Here is a 16,347-nt window from a genome sequence, read left to right on the forward strand (position 1 = left end):
GGGCGCCTGGCGCACTGCGTTCTGTGGATGGAGTGACAGCGCTGACCCTGCTTTGACAGAGCTGCCAAAGGGCTACTTCCCATTTTTCACTCTCAGGTCTCAACAGAACAGTCAAAGCATCAGGTGTACCAAGTCAGAGACACAACGAAGTTCCTCTTTCAGATGGGCGGAAATGAGAAATAACTCCGTTTAGCCCCAAGTTCTTTAATACGCAACCTGGGCCACCCTGGCCAGGAGGGTGCTCCGAGTCCTCACCCCAGTCACATTACTTCCTTCTGCAGGGGGGTCCATCCTGATTTTAGTATGCGCACTGAGACATTTTACGTGTTTATTTGTGTGGGGGAATCTATCCATGAGTAGTACGATGAGAGAGCCAGGGGACAACAGGGATGGGGCTCAGGACAGAACATCCCCCACATGGCACCTTGGTACTTGGGGAAACTACAGGGGCAGGGAGGTCCCTCTGTCTCTGCCACCTTTCTCCTCAGAGGCAGGTCATAAAACGCTCATCCCAGAGGTGTCCTTCCTGTACCCAGAGGAACGGACGGAGTGTCCTCATCTCTGAAGACACAGGGACACAGAGAAGAGTCTGGACGGGCCTGGCTAAGAGCCCCTAGCCTGCTAGCACTAGGTCTGACCCCCGTCGTCCAATCACTTCTGCACAACTGTCCACTCTTCACCAAACTTAGCGTAAAAGCACACAGGTTTCCCTGCTTCTTCGGGTTGTTTCTGAAGGTTCCAGTGCCATGTAAGAGTCATATCAAATACGTTGGTATGCTTTGCTCCTGTTAGTCTGGGTTTGTCATAGGGGCCTCAGCCACGAGCCTTGCAGTGGGTCAGGGTGAGACGTGACTTCTCCCCACGGCATGATAGACCTGTTCAGGGTGACAGGGCCAGCTGGGAGACCTGGCATGCGGAATCTACTCCCAGCGAGGGCACACGCTGTCACAGGTGGGCCTCTGCCTGAGCGAGTTCTCACTTTTTCCCCAAAATGAGTTATACTGGAAGCCCTGAGGCCACCGACCCCAGGTGGCCCTGTCCCCAGGTACTCCAGCCCAGGTGTACCTTGGCACCGTTGGTCACACTGCAGATGGAGCGGGGGGTGCAGGCAGCCCTGGGCAGGTGGCAAATCAGGCCCATTCCCCTACCCCTCCCTGCATCCCTCCCTGCTCCAAGTCTAAAGATGTCAGGGGCCCTGGGACCTCAGGAGCGGACGGGTTTAAAAACCAAAGACCACCTTCCCATCATCTGCAATCGATATGCTCTCAAGACCTAACAGAGAAAGGCCATGGAACTATTTCCGCCACTTGACTGCCAACACACGCCCACGTTAGCATGGAGCTCCTGGTCCCCAGCAAACCTCCCGACCCCACTGAGCAGCTGGTCACCCAGCCGTGCCTTTGCTGCCCCGCGTCCTCACAGCCCGCAGGAGAGCCGCCCGCACCTTCTCTTTTGCTTTATTGGACACACCAGCTGTGGGGTTTACAAGCGGGACCGACCACAGGCGCGGGATACACACAGCGAGCCTGTGGGCCCGCGCGAGGCTCTGAAAGGAAGGGACCTTGCTCACATGTGGAACGCAGATAGGCACACCCAAGGCCAATCAGATGGCGTCCCAATGTGGATAACATGAATAGTTAAATTACTAAGTCATTATCTTAGGATCAAAATGCTTCAATGAAAATGGCATATTAAAAACATATAAATTACATTTAAGGTCTGTACATGACTCTTAAAAAAAATAACAGTACTGTGTTCTGTACAATATTGCTTCCTTTGAACATTCCAAACCCAAGGAACACTTTCCCTTGAATTCCAGAGAAGTGGGTAAAATACAAATGCAGTACACTCAAAACCGCTTCACAAAAGCACAGAACTGTGGGGGGTTGTTTAAAGGCACATTTCGGTGTCATACGGGGAACTCCCGACCCAGAGCCGCTCGTCTGTCCTGGGGAGCAGGCGCGGGCCCTTTCCGGCTGGTCTGGCCGTGGCGAGGGGAGTCCGGCGGGCGGGGCCGAGGCAGGGCCCGCCGTCCTCAAACCGGAGGCCGCTGGCGGGCGGTGCAGAAACCCGGGGTGCCTGTTTGTCACCTTCCGCACGCCTGTGTTCGCGAAGTTTCAAATACTCAATCCACACACAACATGGAGTGAAGATGCTAACTATTTTCCTGCAAAGCATCTGCTGCTCGCTACCGACTAGCTCTGGGATAAACGCGGGCAGCGCCAGCGGCCGCCGTCCAGCGCCCGAGGATGCCCTGCTGCTCGGCGCTCCTGGGAGAGGGGCAGGTTCACACCGCAGCCTGCAAACCAGCCGCCCGCCGCGGCCCCGGTCGCTGCTGGGTCCTCGGTCTTCTCACGGCGGCTGACGTCCCCTGGGGTCACGGGGGGCTTCTCTCCCCAGCCCCAGGCCCTGTCGCCCCTCAGGCTTCCAGCTGGCCTTGTGCCTCGTCCACCTGCAGGGTGTCATTATCTCCCAGCAGCTCGGTCTCTGGGACGGAGCCCTCCTCCTCCTCCTCTGCCTCCTGCACCGGGCTCTGGGCCGCATCTTCTGGGACATTCTGCGTGTCCTCCGTGCCCTCCGAGAGCAGGGCCGCCCTGTCCGCCACAGACGTGTTGGAGGGCGCCGTGGTGACGTAGCCCGTGCTGGTGGAGCCGCTGCCGCTGTGGTGCGAGCTGGGCTTGGGGACCATCTGGGCAGGCGCCTGCTGCGGGGCCATGTGCACGGGGATCTGGACCGGGTAGAAGCCGGGCAGGTAGGGCCCGTAGGCCGGCACTGGCTGGTAGCCGTTGACCGGGATGTAGAGCTGCGGCGGGGGCACCAGGGGCCTGACCGGGCCCTTCATGGGGATGAAAGCGGGCTGCGGGAAGGGCTGGGCCTTCTGCTTGGGCCCGGGATAGCGGGCGTTGCTCACGTTGCTCACCGGGCTGGTGCTCAGCGAGCTGGTCTGCGTGGCGTTGCTGGCGCCCGAGGTCGGCGCCGAGCTGGTGCAGTTGGAGAGGCTGCCGCACCCCCGGAGCCGGCCGTGGAGGTCCTTGAAGCGGGGCCGCCGGCTGGGGAACTCGCTCCAGCACTCGACCATGAGGGCGTACACCCAGGCGGGGCAGTCGTCGGGGCAGGGCAGCAGCTGCCGGCTGCGGACCATCTCCACCACGTCCTGGTTGGAGTAGCCGCAGTAGGGCTGCAGGCCGTAGCTGAAGACCTCCCACAGCACCACGCCGTAGGACCAGATGTCCGAGTCGGTGGAGAACTTGCCGTAGGTGATCGCCTCCGGGGACATCCAGCGGATGGGCAGCAGCGAGTTTCCCAGCAGCTTGTAGTAATCGGCAGAATACACCTCTCGGAAGAGGCCCAAGTCTGAGATCTTCACGCTGAGCTTGTCACACACGAGCACGTTGCGGGTGGCCAGGTCCTTGTGCACCACGTGGTGGCTGGACAGGTACTCCATCCCCGCCGCGATCTGCGCGGCCACGTGCACGAAGTCGGGGGGCTCCAGGGCGGACTTCACCGTGCGGTCGTCGTCGGTGCTGCCCACGTCCGAGTGCGGTGAGCGCATGACCAGGAACTCGTGGAGGTCGCCGTGCGGGCAGTAGCCGAAGACCATGCTGAGGGGCTGGTCCTTGGTCACCACGCCCAGGAGGCAGACAATGTTAGGGTGCTGCAGCCGTGCCCGCAGCATGGCCTCATGCCGGAACTCCTCCCGGAGGGGCCCCTCTGCTTTGTCTTTCAGCGTTTTGATGGCGACAGCCTGGGTCTGCTCCCCGGGGGCAGGCCCGAACAGGTGGCCTTTGTAGACTTTCCCAAAGCGGTCCTCTCCCAGCTCCTCCAGGAACCTCACCGTGGACAGGCTGATCTCTTTGAGTTTGGCCTGCCAAGAAGAAAACGCCACGTGAAACACTGCTGTCATCGCAGCCCTGGAAGCAGGCGCAAGGCAGCCGGGAGGGAGCGCAGGCAGGCACAGCCTGGCAGGAGACCATGGTTCCGTCACCTCAGCCTCAGCCCGCCCTGCACACAGCCCTCTGATTAGTCTCAAATATGGACTGGGTGCCAAGCCCGCCCCTGTCTGAAACCTTCAACGCATCCCGAAGGCTACAAATTAGGTCCCTTCAAAGATGCCCCTGCAGACGGCACCCTTCCCATTGGCGTGTGTGCGAGCACCTGTCCACTCTCTCTCTTCCACTCCCCACAGCCCAGCCTGGGCTCCAGCCGGCCCTGGGCCATCCCCGGACTCGTCCAGCTGCGCTCCCTCCACCTCCCCGTGTGTGCTGTCATGTCACAGCCAAATGCCATGTCTTTTCTCATGGACCCCGAGGTGCCCCCGCCCCCCGACTTTTTTGTCTTTCATGATTTTGTCACTTTTAGAGCCCAGGCTAGTCCTTTTGCAGAGGTTCCCTCCATGGGTCTGTCCCAGTTGAACACCCTTTTGCCAGAAGCACCCTCGGGTGACGCAGATGCTGGAGCCCTGCAACTTCATCAGCCTGCTCCTTCCGTGTGGCAGCCCTGTCCTTTCTGGAGGCTCCTGGACCTCCGTGCAAGCCCCGGGGTCTCTGCATCCTCCTCGCTGGCCGGGCCGTGCCCACAGCAAACCCTCAGTGACCTCCTTGCTGAAGAGCCAAATCATTCAGCTTCCCCAGCCACCGTGGAGAGCCCGTCCAAGCCGGAGGGGACTGGTGCTGCCCCAGAGCCTGCACTGAACGTGTGGCCCCTTCACTGCAGCCAGCAAGGCTGAGGGAGACTTTCTCATCTGCTGCCCTCCAAGAGGCCTCCCAGTGGTGGCCTGTCCCTCCTGCTCCCACTCAGAGACTGGTATTCTCTCCTGCCTTGAAAAGCAAAACAAAGCAAAACCAATTCAACCCCAAACTGACCAGAAACAGCTCCCAGTCTCTTTAGAATGCCACATAAACCTCATATTTGGGGGGCAATTTGGACCCTGCTTTTCTTGTGTGTCCTGTGGGCAGAGCTGAGGCACCTGAGCAGAGAGGATGGTGTGCTGGGGCCCCGCAGAGCAGCACTGTCAACTTAGAGGGGAAGCCAGCCCACGGACTCAGGGGAGGCGGATTCCCAGCACAGCTGCCATCATTGTCTAAGGACACGCACATCTTCGTAGAGTTTGAGAGAGGAAATGGCCAAGTGGATGACAGTTTAAAAGAATCACGTGCTATGTGTGCAGTAAATTAAGCAGCCTAATGTCATAGGCAACTGATCCCGGGATTAAACCCGAGGTTAAGCCCGGACGTGCCGCCTCGTTAGCGCGGAAGCAGGGCGACCTGTTTGTGCTGGCCGATGAGAGGCATTTCCATGTCCTGGCTGGGCGAGGCCATGAGCTGCCGGCGCTGCGGTGAGGCCGCGGAAGCCTTCTGCTTGTTCCGGCACATGCAGACCAGGAGGAAAAGGCACGCGATGACCAGCGGAATCGTGATGCTCGGAACCAGGATGTACAGAATCCCCATCTTGCTGCTGTCTCGGGGACCTGTGAACAACGATAAGGCTTCCGTGATTTCTCAGAAACGTCCCCCCCGCTTTCAACTCCCACCTCCAGCCAAAATATTTAACTGCAAATGGATAACTGATAAATTACAGGAAGGGGCAAAACTGCACACTGAACCCCAAAAACGGTGATGCACAAAAAATGCACATCCTGCTACAGACTAGTGAAATACAAGCCAAGGTGCTCTGCCCTATTTTACTCTCACTAAGGCCTCCTCAGGGACTGACATGTCGGTGGCAGACACTGGACACCCTGGCCCGAGGTGCGTGAAACTTGGTGCTGGGATTAGCAATGATCCTTTTCCTCATTCAACATGTTAGTGTGCTTTTTCACATTTTTGCATAATGATAACATATTCTTTTAGAGTAATAATTAAAAATACATTTGATTTAAAAGAGCACTGGCAGTCCAGGAGTTTGTCCCAATACAATATGCAGCAGGGACACAAGAATCCTTAAAAAACAAGAGGCACAGTCCAGGCCTCCAGCCGCGTTCCTCCAGGGTCCAGTCTCAGTGGAAAGCAGCGCTTTGCCTCCCTCTGCAGGATTTGCAGGAAGTCGCCGCGTGGCTGGCCGGGCCAGCTGCAGTGACACGGGCACTCGGCAGGCGACCCGACATCTCACCACTGTGGGCTGGCTCCTCCTGCGCTGCTTGGCCCCGGAGCACCCAGGCACTTGGAAGCACCTGCATTCTAAGAGAAGGTGGCACCATCTAAGGAGGCCGACCCATCTCCCGCGCGGTGGAAAGCGAGCTGGTTCTTTCCCACAGCCCCAGGTTCTCTCCTCAACCCTGAAAATTACACTGGACTCAGATGGCCCTATCGTGGGGGACTGGAAACAAACAAGTGATGGCTGGTCAACGGAATACCTGAAAGTGTTAATTCAGTTCTGAAAATGAACGCTCAGATTGCCACCTTAGGGACAAATCAAGCTGTCCCAGACCCAGTCTCACCCTACTCCCGTCCCCCCCAAATAAGATCAAAACTACAAACAAAACTGTCCCTCCTCCTGCCCCGCAGGAACTCCCCTTCTGAAAAGGTCCCCTGAGGCAGATGTTCCAGAAGGCTCGGGGGCAGCAGAGACTGTGGTTCACCTTTCACTATTAGGGTGAGGGCAGATTCCATGCCCCCCACGCCAGGGTCAGAGACGTGAGCGCTGTTCACACGTCTGCATGCTTGTTTGTTTTATTATCTACTTAAAATTACCAGTGCTTACTGGGAAAAGACTGTAGTATTATAAAAATGTGGGCTTCATGAAGTGAATATTCCCAATAGCCCTTTTCACCAAAGGATATCACACTGCTAATAGGTTGGTGTTCACCTAATTTTGTATGTATATTTTAGGTTGAACCACATGAGATAGCTGATACTCAACTATATGACATACGGAAACAGTAGTTTCACACGGTTTCCAAAAATAAAATTTTAAATAGACTTCACTTTCAAGATGATCATATCTTCCTTACTGTTCTGCTCTGGTTTGTGGCATAACAAAATATCCTGGATAACATTTCATATCAGAACAGGGATCTGTGCACTCCTAACAGACGGGACCGTTCCGTGGTGCGGGCCTCTCGCTGCTCAACAGTACGTCTGCTTTGTGTATAGCTCTCACAGTGATGAGGCAATAAACAGCCTTGCATTTCTGCCCTATAGGTGCAAATATTTCAGTAACACAGGATTCTAGGAATTGCCAGGCCAAAAAACATTTTTCTTTATGTTTTGATTTATTTTTAATTACAAAAGTAATACCTACTCATTGTAAAAGGTGTGTTATATTTGAACACTCGCCCAGGTCTGGGGAATTCGCTGCTGTGAGCTTGCTGTGCACCTTTCCGACACTTCCCCCGAGACGTGCAAGTGCCTGTGTACGCTCACACGCACATCAACTCACTTTGGTGGTTTTTTTGTTTGTTTGTTTGTTTTGTTTTACCAGAAAGAAAACAAAACAAAACGTTAAACAGAAAAGCAGCCGTAACACAGCTCTTGCCCTGCAACCTCCTTTTTTTCCGTACAGGGTGTCCTGGACTTTCTTTCTTGCAGGAAACGGTTTTAAAGAGCTGGAGCGCTCCAGAGTGGCTACACTGCAATTTAACTACCAACACTTGCACTCTTAAAATCTATGCCTGTGATGAACACGAGTTCTTGAAGACCCGGGTATGGACTGCTGAGCCAGAGGCAATGCCATGCTTAGGGCTGCCAGGCAGTTCCAGAAGGGAATGAAGACCAGTTTCTACCCCTGCCCCGCACGGTGGAGGCACGTGGGGCCTGCGCCCGGGAGGAGGTCTCCGGGTGACACGAGCCTGGGCTTGCTCCCCTGGTTGATCTCTAGTCAGTGTCGGTCCCAGCTGAGTCTCGGCCATCCGCATTGGAGCTGGTGAAACGTTCTCGATTGAAACAGGGTAAGAACCATGATGCCCTCAGCCAGTAACTACATGCTCTCCCCTTCACGCGTAACAGACACACTTGCAAGGCGTGACTGAGAGAACTGAGTTTTATTTTCGCCTCACTCCACCAAATCTACAGCAGTGGAGAGCTTTGAGGGTGGGGCTGGGAGGAACAGCATCTTCGCCAACGCTGGGAAAGCTGTGCACTGGCGCTGGCGGACAGACGAGGTGCCAAAGCGAATCCCAGGACCACAAACTGGAAAAGGGCTGACAGGAGGCCTGACATGCGAATGGCAGTCACCACTGATGGTAAAATTAGGGATGATCTGCACATCATTCTTCAGACTTTTCTGTATTTTAAAATGGCCTATAATATAATGGCCAGGTATTACTTTCATAACCAGCAACAGCTTTATTTAAAACAAGCGATCACGGTGGCGAGATGGGGCTACAGTCCCCCCTGTACCAAGGTGCGCCCAAGCCCCCAGTCGGGACGTGGTGCCCATCACAAGGTTCACTCAACGGTCAACACTTCAAAAAAAAAAGAGAGAATACATACTACACGAGGGTATGTCACACAGTTCCACGCGTACGTTTTTATTCTGCGTAAAGCACCAGGGGCCCTCCATCTGGCCTCCAGGGTTCCGGCAGTAGGCGTGGCCCCCTCTGAGCTCGGGGAAGTCTGCGCTGGACAGCTGGTGGCTGTGGGGGTGCTGCAGGGCCCACGGCTGGCACTGGTGCCCCGACTTGGTGGTGCTCGCCGTGCCCCTGTAATCCGTGCCCGAGCCATTGTAGCACTGGTGGTCTGAGAGAAGAAGACGTGTTAGGGGAACCGCTGGGGGTGTAGAGCTCACCCTTCCTCAGCCGTTTCAGGAAGGAAAAACAAAACCACTCTCCCTACATGTGCCCAAACTGGAATTTCCAGAAGACCAAAGGATTTTACCTAACTGCCAAGAAAAGCAGCATTAAAAGAAGTAATGATTTAATAAAGTCCCAAGCCCACAAATTAAACGGAGGGTGTGTCAGGGAGGAAAACCCGCCGAAAGTTATTCCACAGTGAAAAACCTTCTGGGACCCTCCAGGCACCCTACACCCCACCACCCACCAAAATGAGGGTGTCGGCGCTAACCTCAGGGTCACTTGCTCCAGGAGCAAGACTGGACTGTGCAGGCAGGAAAGGCCTGGCCCCCCAACTCTAGAGGCCACCTCGCTCAGCAAAGTGAGGGCGGCGCCACCACTCCACCTCCACAGGGGATCCCAGAGCCGGGTGTGCACTTGTGAACATTTATGTAGCACTTACTGTGTGCAGGGCGCTATGCTAAGACCTTTGTAAATATTAACTCATTTCATCTTCATTCCAACTCCACGAGCTTAGTACTATTAGTGTCCCCATGGAATAGGAGGAAACAGGAGTTTAAGCAAGTTTCCCAGAGTCACAGTGCGTACGCCCTGCAGCCAGGGTTCGGATGCACACACTGGGCCCGAGACCAGGCCCGGCTGTCCTGGTAAGGAGCCCTGCCCCCTCCTGGAACCCCCAGACTAGCCAAGGAGGCTAAATAGAGCCCCAGAGCCTCAGAGGAAGGTGGCTTCTTCCCCAGACCTCACCCCTCATGGAGGGTGGAAACCCTGCCGCATTCAGTGACAGGACCCAATGGTTTCTCTCGGAGAAGTCAGCAGAATGACCTGTCCTATGCCTTCCACCCACACACAGATGTGGGGGTCACTGAGCCTCCAGAGAGTGGGAGCCACTCTGGGGAGCATGCTCTGCGTCCTCTGCAGACCCCGGATAGGGGCACACCCAAGCCTCAGGCTCGCAAGAATTAAGGGGCCCCACTCTTACGTCCATGTTGCAGGGAGCCGTGGAAAGGTGCCTGGACAGGGGAGGGACCGTCCATATTTCCTTGCCTAGTGGCACCGGATAGTTTCAGGCCCTTCTCCAGCTCCCACCAGGCGAGACATGGATCATCTCCCTGTGTCTCAGACACATCCAGGGCTAAGGGTCCTGCAGGTTTCTGGGGACTGTGTTCCAGGAGGTCTGGGGCAGGAGCTGAGAGTCTGAATTTTTCCAGAGCGCCCGCGGTTGGCCCTGCGTCCTCTCATTGCTCCCAATAGCCGTTCACGGCAGGATGGAAGATCTCTCCCACTTCAGAAAACCGAGATCTTAGGCTCAAGGAGGTGGAAGGACTTAACTTGAGCCGTGATCTGGGGTGGGGTTATTATAAAAACAAACAAACAAAAAAAAACTTGAGCCGCAAAGCTAAACATCCGCGGGCTGGGGCTGAATGACTCCAAATCCCCTGCTCTGACTGCCCAAGGGTGTCCTACTGGAAGGGAGGCCTGGCTAGGGGTCCCCGGCTGCTAGCTGGGCTCCCGGGGCTTTACCAGCGGCCCCACGAACACGCGCGCACGTGCCGGGCGGGGACTCACAGCGGCCCAGCCTCTCGGCCGGGATGCCGATGCGCATGCAGTTGGCCGCGTCGGGGCTCTCGGGCATGGGCAGCGCCTCGCACTTGGGCAGCTGCAGCCGCATGAGGATGAGCGGGTTGGAGCGCGCGATCGTGTACTCCTGGCGGCACAGGTCGCTCTCCAGCACCTCGCACTCGTCGCGGCACAGCTCGCGCGGCTTGGGCGCCCGCGAGCGCGCATCGCACAGCGGGAACACGAAGTGGCAGAACGACGGGATGGCGAACTGCGAGCACTGGTCCGACAGGTGCGTGGAGGTGCCGATCATGGTGAAGGCCGCTGCGGAGGCGCGAGACGGCATTAGCGGTGGTCCTGCCGCGAACCCCGAACCCCCATGCGTCACCCATGCCCCGACCCCGGCGCCCCCAGCCCCTACCCTGCACCCTGGTCCCCGCTCCTCACCTGCCCCCCGCCCACCCTCCACGCTGCCCTCGGGCGCTGCCCCGGGCGCCCACCATCTGCTCCGATTTGCAGCCAACTTCACTTACAAACATCAGAAGCAGAACAAGAAGGAAAACTGGGCCCAAGATCTCACTCAGCGAGATGCTTCTTGGTTGGGGTTTCAGATGCAAAAGCATTTCCTAAGGACCTAGCACGGGTGGAGAGCGCGGGACCGAGGGCTCGCTGCCCCCCCAGGTCTGCCTGGGAAGAGGGATGCGCTCAGCAAATGCAGCTGAGGGGCGGGCTGAAGTGGGGAGGCAGCTGGTAAATGGGCAGAGACAGAGGGTGGGAGACGGCGAGCTGGGGCAGGCCAGCATCACCAACCTGGAAGAGTTCTGTGATCATGGGGAGCGGACAAACCGAGGACCCAGCGTCCCGGTGGGGAGCAGGACCCCTGCGGCTGGGGGCGCGGCTAGACCTGGCAGGAGGGCAGGAGCGGGCTCCAAAGGAGGCGTCGGCCCAGTGCCCACATCCCACCTCTACCTGAGAAAACTGGCTTGCAGCGACTGCGCTGGGACAGCTGAGGAGGAGAGGCCCCTCCGCCCACGCACGCTGCTGAGTCAGCTCCCGCCGGGGCAGAACCCAGAAGCGGGAGTTTGGTACCCGGGCGCCGGCTGGCAGAACAAACAGGTGGCCCTGCCCCCCGTGGTCCCTCGCTCTGGGATAGTTGCTCAGTCCCTCTGGGCCTGTTTCTTTACTCGTAGGGCGATTTGAGACCGCACACCGGGAGGGGAAGGTCCCTGGGGAGCCCATAAAGTGGCTGTGACATGATCGGCTCAGGCCTGGCCAGTGAGCTGCCGGCAGGAGTCTGGTAACAGGCTGTCAGTGACAGGAGTGGCTGGCACTGCCCTGACCCAGTGCCCATCCATCGTCCTCACTACTCCGGACTCCTTGTGGCCGATCTTAACATTCAGGAGCAGAGAGCATAAGAGGTTAAGGTACAGGATGCCCAGGATTTGGTGGAAGAACTGAGGTTTGAACCCAGTTCAATCTCATCATTATGGATTTGCTGATCTGGGGGAGGGCTGTCAAAAATGCCCTCCAGGCAGGGAGAGGTTGTCTAGGAAAGCCAACCTGTCATTTCCCCTGGGCTAATCAACTGACAGGGTGTCAGGGTGGGTCTTCAGAGGATTTCTCCTCTTCCTCCCGTTCAGGATGTATCACTTGAGGGCTTACTTCTGAAACCACGGTTCTAGGCAGCAAGGAGATGTGACGGCTCAAGTCCTTGTGTGTGTTCACACCCTGTCCACTGCTCTCCAAACAGAACCTTACAACCAATGCGGTCTTTCCTGTTCTTATTCCAAACCACAAGTCAGTCAGTTGAGAGCAACTTCAAATTTCTTGTTTTCAAAAAGCCACAAATCTAGAGAACCCTCATTCCAACTTTTCTCTAAAACTGCTGTAAAAGACTGCATGGATATCTGGGTTGTCTGATCCCTTAACTCCCGAAGAAACCACCGAGGGGCAATCTTGTGCCTTGAACCAGTGTTAGCCGGTTAGTGGGATGTCAAACTGATGTGGGCGTCTACAGCCGGCGTGTGATAACCACAGAACAGACTGGAGGGTGCCAGAGTGCACGGGTCCCAGTGAGGCCTACCACTGACCTTTTCTTTGATAAAACACAACTGAAGAGACAACTCCGAGTGCACCGCTCTCGTGAAGGGTGCGTGTCGTTCCTCATACATCACCCACTTCAGTTCTGGGAAGTGCATGTATGTGTAAACTAAGGCATGAGGTGAAGCACACTTTTACTGCATGTTGGGGTCAAAAACATTTGAGAAATTCTGCTTTAAGTGACATAAAAAGCTTTTGCAGTGAGAGGTACCAACATTTTCAAAACTGTCTCCCACTGGACCAGGATGGCACCTCCAAGCCCTTCTGTGTCTCCTGTCTGCCCTTCCACTTCCCACCAGACCCCTGTCCCTGTCCCTGTCCCCAGGGGGCTCTGTGCCAGCATGAGCCAGGCAGGCCCTTCTGTAACTGTGACCTTAGACCCTCTGGTCTGAGGGTGACCTGACCTTAGAAGGGCATGTCGATGACACCAGGTGGGTTTCCACTGTGGATCCTCATTCGTGCCCCTTCCTGGGGCAGTGTCCTGCACCGCCCTCTGCCCCCACAGAATCTCCTGGGAGCCCTGGCACCAGACACCATTGTCGAGTCTAATGGGTTGCCGTGGTCAAGAGCTACTATGTAGAGAATACAGTTAAACTGAGGTGTTGGGGACCTGCCATCTGCACAAGATTTTTCTCCATCCTTATCGGTCAGGAGAGAAGACATGTACGTGGCTGTGAATTAATTCCTAAAGAGGCTGAGGACCAGGAGCTTCTCGTCTTGAAGGACCTGCTACCTTTCTCAGACCCTGAACCAGGCACCTGAAGACCTGGCTTTGTTCTCTGCATCCACAGCAGTGTCCCCACCACCCATGACCAGCAACCCTCCCTCCTAAATAGCTGCCATCAGGCCCATGCACCTTTGGACCAAACACAGCTCAGAGAGGGCACAAGACAAAACGCAGAACAAGAAGCCAAGCAAGCAGAGTGAGCGCATGGGCACCAGGGCTGCCTGTGCAGCGTGGCCGGCCCAGGACAGGAGCTCCGGCCGTGCAGTGAGGACGGTGCTTTGCACCCGTGTGGTCTGGCCACATTACAGAGTGCAGAAGTACACTCTAAGCACCTTGCACTTGCTAATTAAACATACAAGTGAGAAACATTTTAGGGCAAATGTTAGCAACTGCTTGTAATAAAGATCTTTGATTTTCTATTGCAAGTGAGATGGGAGACAGACCCACTCTCTGTGCCACTAACTGATGAAACACACGGTGGCCACTGTCCATGTCGTATTGTCTGATGAGAAGTGAGCCGGGTATGTGGCTCCTACCTGTGATCCGGTTTTCGATCTCCCCCTGCATCTGAAGCGAGTCCACGTAAATGGTGCGGTTCCCGATGAAGCGCGCACAGGCGATTCCCCGGTAGGGCTGGCAGAACCCATCCTCGTGGGAGTCGTCCCTGGAGAAAGCACACCGAGTCTGTGAGTGCGCCAGGGTGCCGAATACTGCCCAGTGAGCCAGTCTTTTACAGCCTAGCGATTTTGTTACTCGGTATTTATCCAAATAAGCCAAAACCTCATCTATACACAAAAAACCTGCACATAAATGTTTATAGCAGCTTTATTCATAAGTGCAACCAAGAAATCCCTCAGTAGGTGAATCTACAAACAAACTGTGCTATATCCAGACACTGGAATATTATTCAGCACTGAAAAGAAATGAGCTATTGAGCCACGAAAAGACACAGAGGAAACTTAAACGAGGATTACTTGGTGAAATGAGCCAATCTGAAAAGGCTACAGACTGTATGATTCCAACCCCATGACATTCTGGAAAAGACAAAACTACGAGGACAATAAAAAGACCAGTAGATGCCAGGGGTGTTGGAAGTGTGATGGGATGACTACGAGAGGCACAGAGGATTTTGGGGCCATGAAACACACTGTATGAGACCATGAGGGTGCACAAGTGTTGCCATTCACTGGCCGAAACCCACAGGTCAAACACAGAGTGAACCCTCACGTAAGTGACCAACTGTAGTCAATGATAATGTGCAACATCACTCGTGCGTCCTAATAAACGTGCCACGGTAATGCAAGATGTGAGTAATGGGGAAGTACGGGAGGGAAGGCTGGAGGAGGGTGCACGGGGACTCTGGACTTTCTGCTCAATTTTTCTATAAACCTAACACTGCTGTAAAAAATAAAGTCTATAAATTAAAGAATATTCAGAATGCTTAAGGGAGTATGGAACAAGGGGAAAAGTAACCAGGGGTGAGGATGGTTACCAAGGTGAGGTGCACACATGGGTGGGAGCAGAGAGAGGAAGGCATGCACACAGGGGGCATCAAGCATTAAACATATGTCATCTTACCGGTGAACTACATCAGAGACACTGTGGCACAGCCCCACACACATGTCCATTGTTTGCAAACAAGGCTTTTATGAAAATGGTGATAATCCAGGTGTGTTCTACCATTAAATCACCGGAGAGAAATCTTTGGAAAGGAGAAAAGCAATATACAAATGTCTGTTCTACTGTATTCAAAGGCAATGGAAGGGACTCCAGGAATTCCCGGATGACGGGCGTGCTTATCACACACAGAGACAAGACGTGGCTCTGCCATGTCACAGCACATGACCGCAGGCAGCAGGCTGCTCCCCTCCTGCCCCCGTCCAACTGTCCTGGTCCCTGCAGGGACAGCCTACACTGAAGGGAAGGGGACACAATGCTCCCCTAAGCCCCCAGCTTGGAGTTTGTACTAAATTCTTTTCTGCAGAACCTGTCACTCTGGCTTCAGCTGACGAGATCCACCCTTGCCAGTACTCTGGTGCATTTCCAAGTGGCGTTCAGGATCTTCCCAGGAGTCACCAGGGGGCTACAGCGCACACGGCAGGGCTGCCACTGCTGGGGGCCGGGAGAGGAGTGCTTCCAGGACAAGCGTCTCACAAACACCTCCAGCTGGTAACTTAGTGGCTTGTTTTCTAGCAAATTTGGAACCTACGCCGTAAGCCTACATGGATTTCCACCCTACATGGATTTAGACCATCCTCAAATGAAATCTGGGTTGTGTTCAGTTTAACCAAATGGACTGAAAATCCCTACCTGAGCTCTTACCAAGGCCAAGGCTACATGCTTGCAATAATAGCAAAGACCTTCTCCAGCCCCTGAAGAAAAGCTGCTTCTTAAAGAAAAGAACCTGCAGCCATAAATAATCCAAATAAGATTTTGGTGTCAACAGAGCAGGGTGCCCTTCTCACCAGCTCCTAGCTGTTATGTCTTTGGGTCCAGGGTTCCTTAAATGTAGTTTAACGCAGGCAAGCACTTGTGTTAACACCACCAGCCTGGCCCACCCCTCGTTCACTCTTTGTGAGCTGGAGTTAACTGCTGATTAGGCGCTGGCTGAAAACACCAACGTAAATGACAGTCACCTCTGTCTGAGTGTGTGTAGGACATGCCCCACCTGTAGCTGGGTTCAGAGTGTGAGCCCACTCTGCCAGAAAAATCATTAAGACATGCTGGTCAGATTAACTTCAGCTCTGCCTAGTGTACAAGATTCAGCTCAGTCACTTGGGGTGAGCCCATAAGAGTGAGCAATTTCTCTCCTACCCTGCAGGAGTCTGGGAAGACAAAGCTGGGTCCCTGGCTGCAGGCTCCTCTCCAGCCACTGGCCAGGTACCCACAGGAAGGGGAGGGCAATGGAGGTGTAGGCAGGGTGGCAAGGGGGTGCTGAGAAGGGGCTCAGGCCACCACATCTCACCTGGAGGTTACTCTGGGCTTCCAGTCTAGATGGAGAATGTCAAGAGAAGTGGTTGGAAAATGACATCCTATAGGCTTTTGAATTTTGAGAGAACCAGTGGGAATTACTTTCTATTCCTATAATTCAAATAGAATTATGTGTTGCCTTCCTCTGGCTTAGTCTGGGAGCTCTGGTGAGTAACAGCTGGAGGAGGTCTGTGAAATGGGTCACTCGGAGACCAAGGGAAGGGCTGAGACAGAATCTGGCGTCTGTAAACTCCTGCAGCAA

General features: G+C 55.1%; 1 protein-coding gene across 1 annotated transcript in view; it reads right to left on the reverse strand.

Annotated features, from left to right (window-relative positions):
* Nucleotides 1–1,441: 1,441 nt before the first annotated feature.
* ROR2 (receptor tyrosine kinase like orphan receptor 2) overlaps nucleotides 1,442–16,347 on the reverse strand; it is a 207,174-nt gene continuing 192,268 nt past the window's right edge. Inside the window, exons 5-9 of the mRNA XM_045562582.1 lie at nucleotides 13,652–13,779; nucleotides 10,298–10,612; nucleotides 8,430–8,675; nucleotides 5,265–5,467; nucleotides 1,442–3,865 (exon numbers count right to left, since the gene is read on the reverse strand). Coding sequence (XP_045418538.1) covers nucleotides 2,420–3,865; nucleotides 5,265–5,467; nucleotides 8,430–8,675; nucleotides 10,298–10,612; nucleotides 13,652–13,779 — 2,338 coding nt within the window. The 3' untranslated portion in view covers nucleotides 1,442–2,419. The remainder of the gene's footprint in view (nucleotides 3,866–5,264; nucleotides 5,468–8,429; nucleotides 8,676–10,297; nucleotides 10,613–13,651; nucleotides 13,780–16,347) is intronic.

Source organism: Lemur catta, chromosome 10 (genome assembly GCF_020740605.2).
Source record: "Lemur catta isolate mLemCat1 chromosome 10, mLemCat1.pri, whole genome shotgun sequence".
Lineage (NCBI taxonomy): Eukaryota > Metazoa > Chordata > Mammalia > Primates > Lemuridae > Lemur > Lemur catta.